The sequence below is a fragment of the Rhipicephalus sanguineus genome, chromosome 3 (genome assembly GCF_013339695.2).
Source record: "Rhipicephalus sanguineus isolate Rsan-2018 chromosome 3, BIME_Rsan_1.4, whole genome shotgun sequence".
NCBI lineage: Eukaryota > Metazoa > Arthropoda > Arachnida > Ixodida > Ixodidae > Rhipicephalus > Rhipicephalus sanguineus.
The window spans coordinates 190,571,146-190,588,201 of NC_051178.1; the positions used below are offsets into that span (position 1 = coordinate 190,571,146).

General features: G+C 46.4%; 1 protein-coding gene across 1 annotated transcript in view; it reads left to right on the forward strand.

Annotated features, from left to right (window-relative positions):
* LOC119387893 (multiple C2 and transmembrane domain-containing protein 1) overlaps positions 1 to 17,056 on the forward strand; it is a 28,402-nt gene that overhangs the window by 1,564 nt on the left and 9,782 nt on the right. Inside the window, exons 3-12 of the mRNA XM_037655457.2 lie at positions 1,172 to 1,302; positions 6,179 to 6,371; positions 6,572 to 6,626; positions 7,552 to 7,693; positions 8,797 to 8,893; positions 9,688 to 9,789; positions 10,772 to 10,849; positions 11,914 to 12,033; positions 14,714 to 14,752; positions 15,940 to 16,043. Coding sequence (XP_037511385.2) covers positions 1,172 to 1,302; positions 6,179 to 6,371; positions 6,572 to 6,626; positions 7,552 to 7,693; positions 8,797 to 8,893; positions 9,688 to 9,789; positions 10,772 to 10,849; positions 11,914 to 12,033; positions 14,714 to 14,752; positions 15,940 to 16,043 — 1,061 coding nt within the window. The remainder of the gene's footprint in view (positions 1 to 1,171; positions 1,303 to 6,178; positions 6,372 to 6,571; positions 6,627 to 7,551; positions 7,694 to 8,796; positions 8,894 to 9,687; positions 9,790 to 10,771; positions 10,850 to 11,913; positions 12,034 to 14,713; positions 14,753 to 15,939; positions 16,044 to 17,056) is intronic.

Consider the following 17,056-nt stretch of genomic DNA (forward strand, 5'->3'; position numbering starts at 1 on the left):
CACCAGTAGTCTAATGCAAATCTAAGCCACTGTTATTTTGCAAGAGAGCGAAATCTGGACGCGCCCTGCACTTAAGTGTTCCCTTTAACAGTGGAACCATCTTTACCTCGCGTTAATGGCGTACGGTGGTTCTTCGATGGGCAGGCGAGCCCATCGTTGTGATTAAGCTTGAGGTCAACTGTGTGGGGGTGCTATCACCCCCTGTAAAGTTGTTTGCGTCTCATGGCGCACGCGCGCCTCGCGGATTACCCGCAGTTAGCATTAACAGCCGCCGAGCGAGATGTGGCACTGTGCTCGCACGATGTAGACTTAGCGCGGTGGCGCCGGCAGCGCCGCCTGGGAGGTTAGGCCGGCGTGCAGGAAACAGCAGCGAGGCTATTTGGGGTTTGGTAGCGTGCGCGCATAGACGTCTCCCGCGGTGGGTCCGTGGGGAGCGATACCGCGGCTCGTTTCCCGCAGACCCCTCGTGGTGAGTCGAATGTCGGTGTATTGTCGGTGTATCTGTGTATTGTAAAGGAAATTTCAAGAGCCAACGATGAACTACCAACTCGCCCAAACTCTCACGTTAATCTGTGTATTGTATTGGCATTGTATAAGGTTACTTAGCGGGTTACTAGTTATGTATTAGATTCGGCTGTTGAGTTCGCCGTGATGTAAAAGCAGTGTTTAATAAATGTACGCGTGTCGGTTCCACGACCGCGTGGACTGCCTCCGTGTGTTCCGAGAGTGGCTCATCTTCAGACCCCACAACTGTAACGTGTGAAAAAAATATGAAGTAGGGTGCAGCTTTATCGATTCAAACGCTTCAACGGACCGACAACCGGCCAAAACGTGTGAGTAGGTCCTAGTGGAATTTTCCGTGTGCCATGCATTAGTGGAGAAGTGAATGTTCTGAAGGTAAATACATACTCATATGGCGAAGCAGTTGCAAGGCAAGGCACACAAGGTACTACATACGGTTTTAATGCATTCGTACACTAGACGTTTCGCGTATTTTCGGAGATCACATTTGTTGTTTTCTTGCACCGACGTTTGTACTTGCAGTGCTTTACTTAAGCGCTTAGTATTTAACATTCTTCTCTCTATATATGTATCGTATAAGGCAACTGGAAACGTTTGATTTAAGCAGCATGCCTGGACAAGTGTCGTTACCGTGCGCTTGCCCTTGCAGGTCATTGAAGACACTAATGATCCGGTGTGGAATGAGCCGTTCGACATTTTCGTGCCGGTGGGTAACAGCCTCCTCCTTCAAGTCATGGTCATGGACAAGGACCCCGCGGCCACATCCGACTTCATCGGCAGGTTAGGTCACTATTTTGATGAGCCTGACTAAATCTACAAAAATTCCCAAGAACTTCCTGCAACTTTCGTCGCTATAGCTTAGCATCAAATTCCGTTCTAGAGAGCGAATTTGTCTGCTTCCTTAAAGGTTTCAGGACCGCCAATTATGTATCTTATTGTCACTGCTCTGGTGTTTCGAGTTGGCCACCGTTTCTTCGCGGAGCTGTCGAGTACTTGCGTCCCGGTTGGCGCATATATTGTATATATAGCGACGCTAATCATTCGCAAAACATTGTTACGTGAGAGCAGACCCGCGCTTCAGTGGTCGACCTAGTCGGTGTTTTAGTGGACGCATCAGTAAAAATGAACACAGTCGCACTGATCAAGCCCAACTCGGGTCACAGATAATAATCGGCGCTTGTAGTGTCACTGAGCGAAAAAGAGATATACCAGCAGAGCGTGATGTCTACACATGTCGATATGGGGCCTTTCGTGCCTTCAAGCATCATATCCAATTGTGTCAAGGATATACATGCCACGTCCATGAGTTTAAAGCATTCACAACGACACACCTCATCGGTGAAAACTGTGGACTGCACTAGCTGCCACCATAGTGAACCGTTAATACTGCACATTGGGATATTACCTCTATTGAGCAGTGTCCAGAGACACTTCGTGAAAGTCAGAAAGTAAGAACGAAAAAAATGTAAACAAAGAAAAAATTGGGGGCGACCCTAATCCTGGACTTAGGTGCCTAGTGGTGGCACTAGCACCTCGGCGTTCGTGTGCCCAGGTATATTCCTTGGGTTAACGGTGTTTCGTCGCACTTCCGAAGCTGATCACGGAGGCCACGTCGAAAGAGGCGCGTGGTTGAGATCAGCTCCGCCAGGTGCCGCAACGACCCCAGCTGCTCACAAGGAAACCGTCTGATCTTTCTATGAACTCATTCAATTCGTTTTCGTTAATTAACCTGACAGTTAATTGGCCCCTCTCTTAAATCAACTTATGTTCCGACATCATATGTATCCGATGTAACCCCTGAGTCAGAACCATAGATTTCGTACCAGTTTTATTTTAGATGCGAAGCATCTTATGGCGGAGTTCAATCCGGTGGTGGTGTGCGGCGTGACCACCCTTACTGCGCATGCGCAAACCCTCTCCACACACCTTCCCTCCACTCCCCTCTCAATTCCCCCTCTCCACTGCCACTCTCCCTCTCTCTACTCCCCCTCTGAAACGCGGGCTCGACATGCCGAAACGCAATCAACACAATCATAAGGAAAGCATTCAAAGCAGCATTGGGGATTCCGAAAAATGCCAAAACCGAGAGGGTAGAGAAATTGGGCATATACAATACCTTTGAGGAGTATGCGAATGCGGTGCATTTATCTCAAAAGGAAAGGCTCAATTCAAGCTATCATGGTAGAAGAATTCTGGAAAAGATGGGATACACATTGCGACCGCTATATTGTGACGAGGAAACGGTGCTAATAGATGCGGAAAAACGCACACATTTAACTGTGGCACCTATTCCCAGAAATATGCATCCGACGTATCACGCAGGTAGGAGGAAAGCAAGAGCAGACTCCTTACGCAAAGCATTTCAAAATAGCCCGGAAGCCGTCTTTACAGACGTGAGTAAAGCGAGCAGAGGGACACATGTAGTGGCAATAGTAGAACAAAATCACACCACAATGGCGTCGGTAAAAACGTGTTACACACGAGTGGCAGAGGCGGCGGCAATAGCCATAGCCATATCCAACGCAGAAATCAGGGGAGAATCAGTGGTTGTGCTCTCCGATTCACAGGCGGCATGCCGAATGTTTCTCCGAGGAACGCTACCTAAAATAGCGTACAAATTTTTAAATAAACCCATAACAGGAGATCATCACGTTATATGGTGTCCTGCTCACGAAGGATTGGAGGGGAACGTCATGGCAGACCGTATAGCTTGAGGCATCTCCAACCGAGCGACGCGAGGCCATGACGCTGAACCTCTCTCCAATTCGCACGATATCCTTCTCCAACAAAGGAAGCAAAGAAGGGAATATGGGCTTCCACATAAAGACTTGGATAGCCAACAAGCAGGGATGGAGACGCATACAAACCAATAGCTTTCCCAATTTGTACCATCTAAGTAGAATGTATCCCGCAAGATTTAAAGATACCTGCCTGTGGTGTTCACAAGCACCAACACTCAGCCACATAACATGGGAGGGCACCCAGAGGCCCAAACACATCGACAGCCCACACATCACTGAGCAACCATACATGTTTCACAGGCAGTGGGGCATGGCTTGCGCACGAGGACAAGCAGAGCCAAATAGCTTTGCTTGACCAGGTCCAGCGAGCCGCTCGTGCCAGCGGAGCCCTGGACTGAGGGCCCGACCAAACTGCCGGCATTTAATTTAATTTTTTTTTAATTTTTTTTAATTTTTATTTTTTCTGAATAAAGTTTCTTTCTCCTCTTCCTCCTCCCCTTTAGCGGGAGATGGTGTGATTTTTAAAGAACATTTTCTGAATATTTGGAAAACGGGAAGTAAGTGCTCGACCGCAAGTGCTTGGAAGTGAAACAGGTGGGTCACTCGTTGCTCGCTCCACTTAAAGTTGTATAGCACTCAGAACCATAGAGTTTCCTACAATACTTACTAGAGGGAACTCTGGCGCTAGTGTCTATGGGAGCTGCAATGCATCGCGCTTCAGCCAGCATGGGAATCATGGGTAGTACACGGATTTGTCTAAACTTCGTTCTTTTGGCTCCGTTTGGCTCCGCGTCGCCTGCATCCGCTTTGTCGCAAAACGAAGTTCAGCAAAAATCAGCAGTTTCATTTCACCACTTTAACTTCTTTAGGCTCACCGATTCAAATCTGGTCACAAAGTTCACAACGATCCATTCTTTTATCTGAAAGAAAACCAAAACATAGCAATAAACAAAGCCACAAGTGCGTTCGAAGCCCACAAGCACGAAGACTAGGCAAATCCGTGTACTACCCATCATTCCCATGGTGGCTGAACGATCGCAGCGCCAGAGTTCCCTCTAGGTCATTTTAGGAAACTCTATGCTCAGAACATTGCAATAGAAGTAGGCGGAAGAAGTGGTTATATCCGTTAAACGAATAATTTCAGGGTAGATCGAGGCAGTTAGTGTCCCGACATCAAAGGTCCGAGGCAGTTTAAAATGTGCACGTAGAATGGCGTAAGTTCTCCGAGTCAATTTGGCAAGATGTTTCCGCGACAGGAAGCCAAGAAAAAAAGTGTTAATGGCGCTGGGAACCATGAAGACAAAGTAACAGCAACTACAAAGAAGCTTTCACTAATTTTGAGTCCATTTCTGTAGACAAAATACAACGACTAACAGACGTGAGCACAATGATAGACTAATACGAAAGACTTTGGCTTGTCCCTAGTCTCTCTCCTTCATGCATATTTGCTGTTTATAGCTTGTTTCTGAACACGCATAGTTCGTTCGTTGGCCCTGGAAACCTTCTGACGCCTTCGAGAATAGTTAACGAGCCTTAGAAAAGAAAAAAGTTCATTTTGACCAAGAGCCTCAAGAGATCCGTCATCCTATTGGGTGGCCGCATCTCAAATGACTTTTCCTCGAGGTGAAAGGAGACGTTTGCATGATAAAAAAAGCAAAGTGTCTGGCGCAAGAGTGATTTATCCACCACTTTTATTAGCAAGTGTCATTCAGAACCGGGGCTAAGGCGCGTAAGGGAAGAAAATTTACATATTAGCCGCTTTTGTGCTCTTGCTGTCAACGTTGCAGTAATGAAACGCGTGCGCTCATGCAGTGACGATATTAAATATTGCTTGCACATGTATGTATGTATGTATGTATGTATGTATGTATGTATGTATGTATGTATGTATGTATGTATGTATGTATGTATGTATGTATGTATGTATGTATGTATGTATGTATGTATGTATGTATGTATTGTCACGTGGTCGTGACGTCGACGAAGGCAGCAGTCAGCACGTCACAGATGAAACTCTTTATTTGGCCGAACTTGTGGCCGGGAAACTGAAAGGCAAACTACAGCAACAGACTGATAGCGGCGAGCAGAGCGTCGACCGTCGATCAACTGACAAGCGGTGAAGCGCGTCGGCATTTATACATGCGCCGTCGAATATTCCAACGTTATCGCTGGTTGTCGCGCAAGTTCTAGAATAAGCTCGAGTGTTCGCGTCTTGCGCGCAATCTTAACAAAACGATCTACAATAATCGGGAAGCTTCTCGAACAATGAGGCGCAGTTTGCGCTGAGCGTTGCTGACAGTCTTTGTGGGCGAAAACCGAGTGCAGCAAAAGTGATAATAAGAAACGCACGTGGCAGTATGTATGTATGTATGTATGTATGTATGTATGTATGTATGTATGTATGTATGTATGTATGTATGTATGTATGTATGTATGTATGTATGTATGTATGTATGTATGTATGTATGTATGAGGCATCTTTCCGGTGTCACTCGTGAAGGCGGACTTTAAATAAAGTGACTCGAAACGGTGGTTAAATTTCTAGTTAACCGCTCTGTTTGTTCAATATTGTTCAATTTTGTCCAACTTAAAACATTTATGAAACTGCTTTGCACAGTATAGAAAGCACTCACTGTCATCGTTTTATGTGTTCTCGGCTAATTAAAGAGAAAACGTGAACACACTGAAGGAGTTCGACGAGCTTCATCATGCGCATGCAACAATTATGTGTGTAGGCGCCGCTGAATGCACCTAAATCAGTGACTTCCTGCTACCTTACACACCTTTAGAAGCAGTCGCCCATGCTTTCTTGTCGTTGGTATTCGAAGAAGCCAGTGAGCGCCTCATAACCCGCCTTCCCAACATCATTTGTTCCGGGTTGCAGTTCACGCGTAAAGCTGGCATTCGTCGCGCAGGTTCAACATAAACCTCGCCGACTACCAGTACGGCTCCATGTACGAGGTGAAGCAGGACTTGGACGACAACGCCGGCATGATCAAGTTCCGCATGGCCTTGGAAAGAGTGGGCGTTAAGGACTTCGCCGAGGTCTGCGACATCCCTACACGGGCGACGCTGGCACTCATTCGGAAACGCATCTCGGACGTCTATGTGAGTACAGTGGGGTCAAATCTCTCTCGGTCTCCTATACGTCTCATTCGAACAAGGTTTAGCGCTTAGTGACCATACGCCTAGGCGCCTCGCGACTTCCCTCCAGATAATGTACCTCGGTAACGCTTCCTGTAAACGATTGCAGTAAAACAGGCGTATATAGTATAAAATCTTTCCGCATTTCTTTCGATCATTCGCAGGAACGTTGGAGCGTCGGAGGCGAGGTACATGACGTCGGCGAAGTCATCGTTTTAGGTACGCATGTATTCGAGCATGGTCGCAATAAGTGATTGACGTCCTCTGCTCTACGATAGACGACGCCCACGTCAGCAAATAAGCAGTGTGGTATAGACACGCGATGTGTTTAGCCACTCCTAAAACAACTTGTTCAATGCAAAGCAGCATGAGATGACTCGTAAAGAGAAAGACTACGGCAATAACATTATTTTTAAATCCCAATTTAGTTTGCAACTTTGGTATGTCTATGTGTGCTCACTTCACTCGTTCATTTTTACTTAGAAGAAACAGGGGCTTGTTGAAACAGACACACGAGGTGTTTGCCCGCCTCCATCCGGTCCAAAGCGCCCTGGTGCATTGAGCTACAGTTTATCTACATACTCTATTAGTACAGATGGTTCCACAATTTCACATTCTGATCAGTGTCCTATAGACCAACGCCAGTAATACAAGGAAAATGAAAGTACTACACAGTTCATTAGGGTGAGGTAAAAAATTATCTACGTCGAATTGATGGGGATGCGCTCCAGTACAGTGCATTCCCGGTGCTTCGTTGATCTGCTTAGAAAAAAGTAATTTTCGAGTCCTCGTTTATGTATATATTTTTTTTACGTAGATCAACTAGGTAACAGAAAAAGATGCAACTGCTTTATTTAATAAAAAAATTAAGCAGCGATTCTGCTTGATCTTTAAGTGAGCAGGTTGCTTTTAAATTTAGGATGCATGGGAACAACGCAAGAAAGAAACAAAGTTGAATACAAGAAAGGTGGTGTTCCCGTACCATCTCGTGTAAACCCACTCGCTCAACGTCGCATCCTCTTTAAGACCTCCGAGGACGACAAAAGGCGCTCAGAGTTATTGCGCTGCCGCTTTACAATTCGCATTCTGCCCGCCCAGTGTTACGGTGTTCGTTCACTCACTGCTTCGATCGTTCACTCTTTAGCGCACCGGGCCAGCACCATTGCGCCGCCACACAGCGAAAGCAACCTGAATGCAATCTGCGTGGTCGAACTGTCGCCGAAGATGCTGTGGAACAAGGGCGACCCCAAGACCGTCAACCCCACGTGGAGCACCATGTACCGCTTGTAAGATGGACAAATATGTCACTGAAGTGAAATGTGAAAAATGTTTGAACCCGGGGAGTAGCCGGAGCCAACCTTTCCACGAGTGTTCTTGTATTCATCAAGGCACCAACTGCCTACATTGGTGCTTGTATGAGCACGCTTCGTATACTCTCTCCCCCAACCAAAACGAGAATAGAAGCGGAGGGCAAGTGTTCAAGGATTTCTCACTTCTTCAAGCTTCCTTCATCCCCTGAACTTCTATCTTATTTGAAGTTAAATATGAACTTTCCACTGTCATCGTCAGTACATATAACAATGAGCAAGAGTTAATGGGAACACTCCCCGCATGTTCAGATAGTCATCACGCACGTTGCAACGCAGTAGAATACATAGACGACAACGGAAAACGATGAGACGTGCGCTGCAGTGTATACGTGACGCCGTAGCAACTGGCCTATCAGCTTTTCCTTAAGGAAAACTATAGACAGACATCTTGAAGTGACCGAGTGGCGCCTCCGAGACTGCGAAGCGCTGGCAAAGGACGACAAACGTCGCATCATGCTGCGATATCTTACAGAACGTTCTCCAAAGTGATCTCGATTGTTTCACATGCAATTTCGAAAAAAAAAATCATTCTTTAACAAGTATTATCAGCTGTCGAAACGTGTGGCTGCGTGTCAGGAGTGGGCAGTCAGTGCCATATAAGACCACAACGACGTATCTATGCATCGCACAAAATTGAGATATCAACCCGGTTAATATAAACGGCGCAAACGTAAACACCGGTATTTTAAGGATGGCCTCTATATATACGTTGTTTTATTAATGTGTTTAGGTGCCGCCATCTTAGGCTGTTTTAACGTTGCAGTCTTCTATATGTAAGAACTAAATGAACAGTACTATATAGTATATTCATACGTCTGAAAGCGGTGTGAACCGTAATGTAGTTACTGATGCGGTAGCAGCACCCCGTCACATAAGGAGCTTCTCTAACGAAGTCACGCCATACAAGTTAAGTGTGACTGTGACACGTTCACTAACCAGAAGGTGGCCATCTCAATGCCGCCATAATGCACCGGCATGTGTTGTCCGCAATTCCAACCTTCGCCATCCTTCGAATGCAGGAAGGTGACGGACATCCACGCCGTGCTCCAAGTGACCGTGCTCACGGACGTCAAGAAGCAGGAGTTCCTCGGCACCGTGGCCTTCCCACTGATATCGGTGAGGTGCCATGACATATCGACATCGTCGAGAAAAGAAACAGGTCGCGCAGCTTTACGAAAACGGCAATATAAGAAACCGAGAAAGATCATTCGAAGCCTATAAAGCAAAGGTCGTTGCCTCGTTGCCTCACCTTTTTGTAACTGGATCTGGCTTCCTGAGGCCAAAACATATACTAGTACAGACGTTCGCGACAGGTTGAGGCAACGTTACTCGAGGTCTGTGTCTGCTGCAGTAAAATCCGGAGATGGCTCAGGACGTTAAGAATAATGTGAAGATATCCACACAGCAGACAGAACCTTATGAACCTTAGAGAAGCGCATGAGTTGAAAGATGTTCACAGCGTTAAAAAAATGCGTCGCTCCGGCAGTAACTGCGAACTTCGATCAAACGGGCGTCGTCGCGCGCGCGCGCTATCTCGACGGAGATTAGCAGGACGGCTCATACCTTAAAAAGGCTCATACCTCTAAGGCTCGTAAGTGCTGTGCTCTCACTGCTTACTTTTCGTTGGAACGATAGACAGCACGAAGGACGCTTCGCTCCCTGGAGCGGCCGTGTTCCCTTACGCCAGAGTTTTGCAGAGCTACGCAAGATCGGATCCTGAAGGAGTATCCCGATAGCCTTACTTTGTATAACGTTCCAATTTGTCGCTATCGCATTCATCGCTTCGCCCTTGCGGCGAAACTATGGCTCTTATCTATTTAGCGTATTTCTTAGAGCAGAGATGTGTTCTGATATAAGCCAGCTTCAAAAGAGCCTCCCAGTACCGAAGCTGTACTTCCTCCTCTTCCCAGGTGGACTCTGGAAAGAAGCAGTGGTTCGCGCTCAAGGACCAGAACCTCGACAAGACCACGGGAGGATTTATCCTGCTCGAAATAGACCTCATATACAATCCGGTACGTGTGATCCCTCTACATTAACTAAGCTATGCGGCTACTGGAATCATGTCAAGTGCTTTGTCTGTACAGCACGAAAATGTGTTGATCTATCCGGACTCTGCAAAGTTCGTGGAAGTTGCCATTCTCAAAGACGGCAACGTTTTGTTGAGGATCTACTACAGGTCTTGAAAGAAAAAAAATCACACCATCTCCCGCTAAAGGGAACCATGAGGCGATGCGAAGCAGTGTTTCGTCATGTAGAGCCCGCGTTTCAGAGGTGGAGTGGTGAGGGAGAAAGGGGAGAGGGGAAGTGGAGAGGGGAAATGGAGAGGGGGAGGGGAAATGGAAATGAGAGGGGGAAAGGGAAGGGGAGAAATGATTTGGAGAGGGAAAGGGGAGAGAGGATTTGGAGAGGGAAAGGGGAGAGAGGGAGTGGAGAGGGGAAGTGGAGAAGGTTTGCGCATGCGCAGTAAGGGTGGTCACGCCGCACACCACCACCACCGGATTGAACTCCGCTATAAGATGCTTCACATCTAAAAACTGTTCAGGATGTTTCCTTGTGTGGTGCGTATCAGAAGCCTTGTACCCATGCAGGAGTGGCTGACAAACGCAGCTACCGCGTGGATTATTTCGACTGCAAGAGATTGCGTACGGTTATCGTGTGACACTACATTAATGTAGTTCCTTTTTCATATACAATGTATTCTGAGACCTATGACGTCCACGATAGTGTCGACGATAATTTCTGGCTGAACTCAAGATGTCTTAAGCAAGCTACCGTACTTTTTCATTTACTACCAGCATTAGCTAATGTCAACTGGCAATTGGTAATGTTAGTGAAGCTAACACGTTAGCTAATATCGGTTAATTTTAGCTATATCTACTGTTACAACGGCAACATTGTCTTTTTCTTATTTCACTCTCGTTTCAATGAATAAGTTGCCTGCACATTTTCTTCAATAAAGATGGCGGCCATGATTATCCCATCTCATTTCCACAGATGAAAGCTCTGATATGCTGTTTCAAGGACAAAGGTCCCGGTCCACCGGCGCTCAACGACACTGAGCTGACGAGGGCTGTAAGTATTCCATACATTGAGATCTGTACTATATGTGTGGCATTAAGTTACTCTAGATGGCTACGTTAAGCTTCACTGCTAGATGAGAGAAAGAGAGGGCATTCTAATGGGTACTGGAGTGGTTTCGCCTGACTACGTCATGCCTATACCGTAATAATGCGCATGGGCATGATACTTGGCGTTAAAAAATAAGAATAAGTTAATAATCTAAACGCCACAGCGCTGAACACGACTAAAGTATACCTCAGCGAGACCAGTTCCTCGGAGAACGATTAATGTACTGCCACATTCCTTGCATGAGATGTGGAGTCAGCGTTTTAGTCCGTGGGCCAGGAACGTGTCTCAGCTTGAGAGATAAGTCTTTTACAAATACCGAGTGTTGACGCTAAGGCTCTTCTTTCTAGAATAAATAGTCTGCGAGCGCAGATTAAGTGGCTGCGTCTTCCCGTATGCTGCGCGCAGATCATACACGTATGTGCATAACTTTACCCATTCGCGAAAACTTCTTGAATCATCCGCTTGAAAGCTTTACACGTTCGTCATGCACAATGTTATCCAGTTCGCTGAGATAACTGTCGTGCAAAGTTAATATTTCGTCTGAACGAAAAGGAGAGGGGGGTTAAAGTGCGGCGAAAGTTTGAAAGCTAAGCTAGTTGATATCTGAGCGTACAGTTCTCTGATACGCTTGAAAACGGTTGTTCTTCAGATGCATTCGATGCCCCATCACCTTCTTTATTTGATGTCACAATATATAACAAAACTCAAAAACCATACGTACAATAAGAGCGCAAGATGACGGCGTCCATGAATCAAAAATAAACTCGTCTATATACAAAAGCGTTTACAGCGCAATGTTGTTGGAAATACCGTTATAGAATGTAGCAGTTGCTGTATGATATATACCTCCGCTATCCGTCTAACCGTCTACGTCTTATAGAGCTTGCACGCACATCTAGGTTCCATCTATGTTTCGCGGGACTTTTGTTTTGTGTCGCGTGTGTACAGTAAAGTCCAGCAACGATGACTCGTTTAGCGGTGAACGCGAGTGCTGGCGAAACACGCAGGCCCTGACCCGGAACATGTCACGTCTGAAGGCGCTGTACGAGCGCTACAAGCGGATACGGGATTATTTCCTCGGCTGCTTCAACTGGGAGTCCATCCCGCGGTCCATCATCTCCCTCGTGGTAAGAAGCCTCGTTAGGAATTACAACCTCTGCGAGGCGTGGCAGGTTTCTTTTAACGCTTTAGCATTATAAAGGAGCGTAGAAGTGACAAAGAAGCTGCGTGCATGTAATCGCGGTGAAAGCGGTCGTGTATAAAAACAAAGATTTGCGCACTGCTCGAATCGCAATGCACTACCGTGTGAAGATGTGCATAGCGAGTAAATGGCGAGTAGTTCGAAGTGTCCTTCCAAAATGGACGGTCTTTTGTCATTCGAACAACGCTTAGCCTCTACCGCGCGAATGCGGCTCACGTTCATACCCTTAAAGAATGGGTCTAGTTGGTGCACGTTCATGCTGAAATGCGCTTAGTATGACAATTACTGATGGACTCAAAGACGACGAAGACAGAACAAGTGAACGTACAGTCGAGCTGCAGTATATATGACTTGCAACAGGAGCGCGTGGCCTCACCATGCTCAAAAATGGCGTATGACTTCAACTTCCCTTCATTTCCCTAACAAATGATATTTTCTTATTTGGGATCAACGCGAAGAGAGAACAGCCTCTAGTTGAGGAAGTAAAGGCCTGTGGAAGTCATGCGTTTTCTTTTAGTTCGTTAGGCCACGCGCTCCCGTGTTGCATTGAGCGCGACTGTACATGGCGCAAGTGGTCCTATTGTACCAAGTATACGTCCACTTGTTGTTCCTTCTTTGTCGTCTTTTTGTCCTTCAGTATCTGTCATGCTAAGCGCATTCCAACGCGAACCCTCTCGCCAGGGGCGTAGCCAGGGGAGGGGGGTTCAAACCCCTCCCGAAATTTTTCAGTTTTGCTTGCCTATATATACACGCGCACATACAAACGCACGCACGAACATACATAAAGTGTGGTTGAACCCCCCCCCCCCCCCGAAAAAAATTTCTGGCTACGCCCCTGCCTCTCGCGTTTCGAAGAATCTCAAAATGTGGCTTTCGTTTCAAAATCCTTACGTAGCGACTTCGTGCCACGCCATATACGAGTAAGCGCGGACACGTGCATTCAGATTGGCTCCATTAACTATAAGGTTGTTTCGAATCCCGCGTAATAATCTCTTCCACGCGCATGGCGCGCACTGCAGCTGCTCACGTGGCTGACCCTGCAGGGCGAGCCGTACATGGTGCCCTTGATCGGTGCCCTGCTCTTCTTCGCCGAAATGATCGCCGCCATTTTCATCCCTCTCGATGAGGAGAGAGAGGTACGCAACGACATCGTCACGCAGTGGCCAGGTCCACTTGGTCGCTTTGATGTGCCACCACGTATCCGGTGCAGGAATTGAAAATACGGGGCCATCGTGGGCGGAAGACATATTTGTAAATGCTTTCGCTTCACGATGTCTGGATGATAGACAAAGGCAGCAGACGGGACAGGACTCTTTTCGTCTATCGTCCAAACATCGTGAAGCGCACACACTTACAAGTATGAATCCCTGCTAACTCGCTCAAGCTTCTTCTAATGGGTGGGAGAGTAAGCCTCCCCAATTAGCTGGAGTGGGAAGGATGGTCGGGAGGGTACAACAGCGTCACGCGAGCACCGGAAAAAAAAAGTGAAACGACGATGCCTGGCAACTCACTGGTGCTTTACTTCTTGCAGCTGTTCGTTTTCCTATCATTATCGGTAATGCTTATGCATGAAGTACGGTACTAGAGGAGTGAAACGCACTATCATTTCTTTTTTCTCTAGCATAACGGCTGCTATGAGCAATTGCTCATGATAACCGCATTATGTCGCGGTGAATCTTGCCGCTAAAGGTAATGTTGGCTCTGATGCGAGTGTTCGAGTCAAAATTACTTCGAGGTGCACGTTAAAGAACCCCAGAGGGGCGAATTCGTTTCCGGGGCCCTCCACTACGGCGTCCCTCATAATCATACCATTGTTTGGGGACGTTAAACCCCAGCTATTATTAATGAGTCAAAATTACGCCTTTCTGACACACTATATATAGACGCTAGAAACGAAAGTACGCGCATTTCTTAGCCGTAAATTTTCGCGTTTAAATCCGTTAGTGTACTGTGCATTGCGACGTTACTTGAATGTAGTTGCCAGGGCTAAAGGAGATGTGTCTGATAAAATTATGCGCTCATCACGTATAGTGCTCGCTTTCTCAAATGTACCACGTCTTCGTCATAACCATCATCACCGCCACCGCGAGCGATTACATATATGCGAGTTCAAAACGTGTCCAACACTGGCCGAAAACAGTGGTGCGCATGTCTGCAGGTGCACACGAGTGCCCTGCGATTCGGGGTAAAAGCTCGCACATAAAATACGCATCGTCGCACCGGCCAACTGTTGTGCAGCGTCACGCAATATAAAGTTCGAAATACTTGCAAAAAAAAAATCTTTAATGCCATACATACTTATTTTTAGATACAAGCGATGCATCAGAAAAAAAAATCATAATATACAGGATATATGCGGTTTGGTTGGCTGCGTATTTGTAGGTTCGTAATCGGCGGTATTGAAAGAGAGCAAAAGCGCGCTTTTATGGTAGCATGAACAACACGAAGAAACGAAGGAACATGGGCACGTTTCAAGGAAAGACAAGTGACGAGGGCTCGTTCCAAACTAATGTTTATTACTCGCAACTGGAATTGCAAAGGGACGCAAGAGTGAATATGGCACGCGATAGTTATTTTTCTTTTCTTTTTTTTTTCTCAACTTTCAGTTATTTCCAGACGACGGCCAGCAGAGCGAAGAGGACAGCGTGAGTCTTTCGTTCTCGCAATATGCAACATACCGAGGGACAGCGTACTCACAGAGCGTCTCGTAACGTGGCTAACTTTACCAATTTCTCGATGCCTATTGTCATGTGAACCACAGGACGTGAACTACGGAAAGAACCTCGTTGTAACGAACACTGATATAGCGAATTATCGGCTACAGCGAACTAAGTACGAACCTTGCTTGGCCACGCTTCATTTAAGTGACATTTATGCCTTCTATAACGAAACCAAAAACGCGAAAGCCGTTTATCGTACATTTCGATTGCTGGGATAATGTTGCTCAGAACGACGTAAACGTTCCACTAAGTGTAAGGCAGCGGGGATATGAGCGAAAGGTCGGCTTATTTTTGCCGGGATCGCGACAACGTGAACGCGTTATCAGGGAGTCAGGTTTAAAACCGAAAACGCAGTCATTAATCTTAGTTCCTGCTGACGCGGACACCGCTCCTCCTCCTCCTCCTCCTCTGTTTAAATGTCACGTGCATCTCGTAACCCTTACGCGACATGTGCTCATATATCATACGGAATGGGAAGCTTGTGCATATATTACCCCTTGGTATAAAGTTTGGCTACTGTATGTGGAAGTTAATATGAGGCAATTTATTTTTCGTTTTTGTTGTCTTGCTTTTTTTTTAATACAGTAACGTTAATTTCACCCAGGAAATTCTTTTGTGATTATGTTTCCAAGAACGGCGAGAAAAACCGCGGCGAACGCCGATATGGTTGAGCGGCAGTTTTGATCATATCACCAAATTGAACAAAAAACAAAACAAAACAAAAACATCGAATGATGAGAAAGCGCGAGCCGCGGGTTTTTTTTTTTTTTTTCTCTCTTTTATGGATGCATATCTGGCGCAATTGTCTAAGGGTGCCGCAAGCGTATATATAGTACATTTATTCGGATAAACTTTTTCCAAGTCTTCATAAACGAATTCGGGGCTTTAAAATTTAATGATCTTGAATGAAGTATCACGCTCTGTCTACGATTCGCAATGATTACGCACGCGCAGTGTTACGGCATCTCGGGGGCCATGCTTATTGAGTGACGTATGAGATAGTGCGATGGTACGCGTTTTAGCTTGACGTGCACAGATGTGCGCGAAAAAGGGAAGCAGCGTGAAAGACTCTTCTTTCCCCTCTTTTTTCTTTTCTTTCCAATATAACGCAGTCTCGGCAGTCTCTCAAGGCCAAGCTGGTGCGGCTCCAGGAGCTGGCAGCCACCATGCAGAACACCATGGGCACGGTGGCCTCGTACGGCGAGCGGCTGCTCAAGTCAGTGACTGCCAACACCTAACTACTATACTAGTACTGTCTAGTACTGTCTTTGTGGGCTAGTGCAGTGGATTCGCAAATATATTTTAGTTTGGGAACATGCACTCTTGATCCCTTCGCCGACACGAACTTACGTTTCTCTTTTCCTTCTTTTTTCTTTTTTTGCAATGTGAAAGTAAGGAAACATGCGGAGATTAAGAGGTGAGACCTGATGTTTGGGGGTAGGAGGAGGAGATTCTGGTTCTGGTTTTGCAGGGAGGGGGGGGGGGGGGGGGGGGCATGGAATTGTAGGAGTGATGTGACACATATATGTAAAGAGGTAAATTTCGTAAATAATTGTGAGGAGGGATGAAGGGAGGGGTTTTCGGGGGGGGGGGGGGGGGGGTGCATAAATATATTTTATTGCGCCCTCGCTTCCGGAGCTCCTGGATGTAATCGTCGCGATAGAGCTTGATTTTCGCGCGACTTTCCGTAAACGGGAAGCAATGACAATGCAAAAGTGAATGAACAGACGAGAACAAAAGAGGCGTCGTTTTGTGCTCTCCTCGTCCGCTTTTACATCGCCACTACTTGTCTTTTACATCGTCACTACTTGTCACGCCAACAAGGCTGAATATCAGCACTCGGTAAACAGAACGCAGCATGCTAATCCAGAAATGATACTCCACCCGCCATGCCGAAACTGCAATGTGATTTTTTTTTTACACTATACGTATTGGTAGTGAATTGTTTAATGACTGGTACGTCGAAACGAAACTGTACGAAATTCGTCAGTAATGCTGTATACGTTCGTACCTCGAGCGGTTGACTTCACATGTCATTCTGCCCGTGCATGTGAGCAGTTTCTCAAGATCGTGTTAAACTAGGAGGAGGAAGCCATCCTTGGACATCCTGTCAAAGGAGATGCAGTCACCGTTCTGACGCGCACCTTCATCTTGTCACCGTGCACCAATCAACTTTTACCACGTTATATTTAGACAGTCATCACCTTGACTACAGAAACAGAGCGAAGA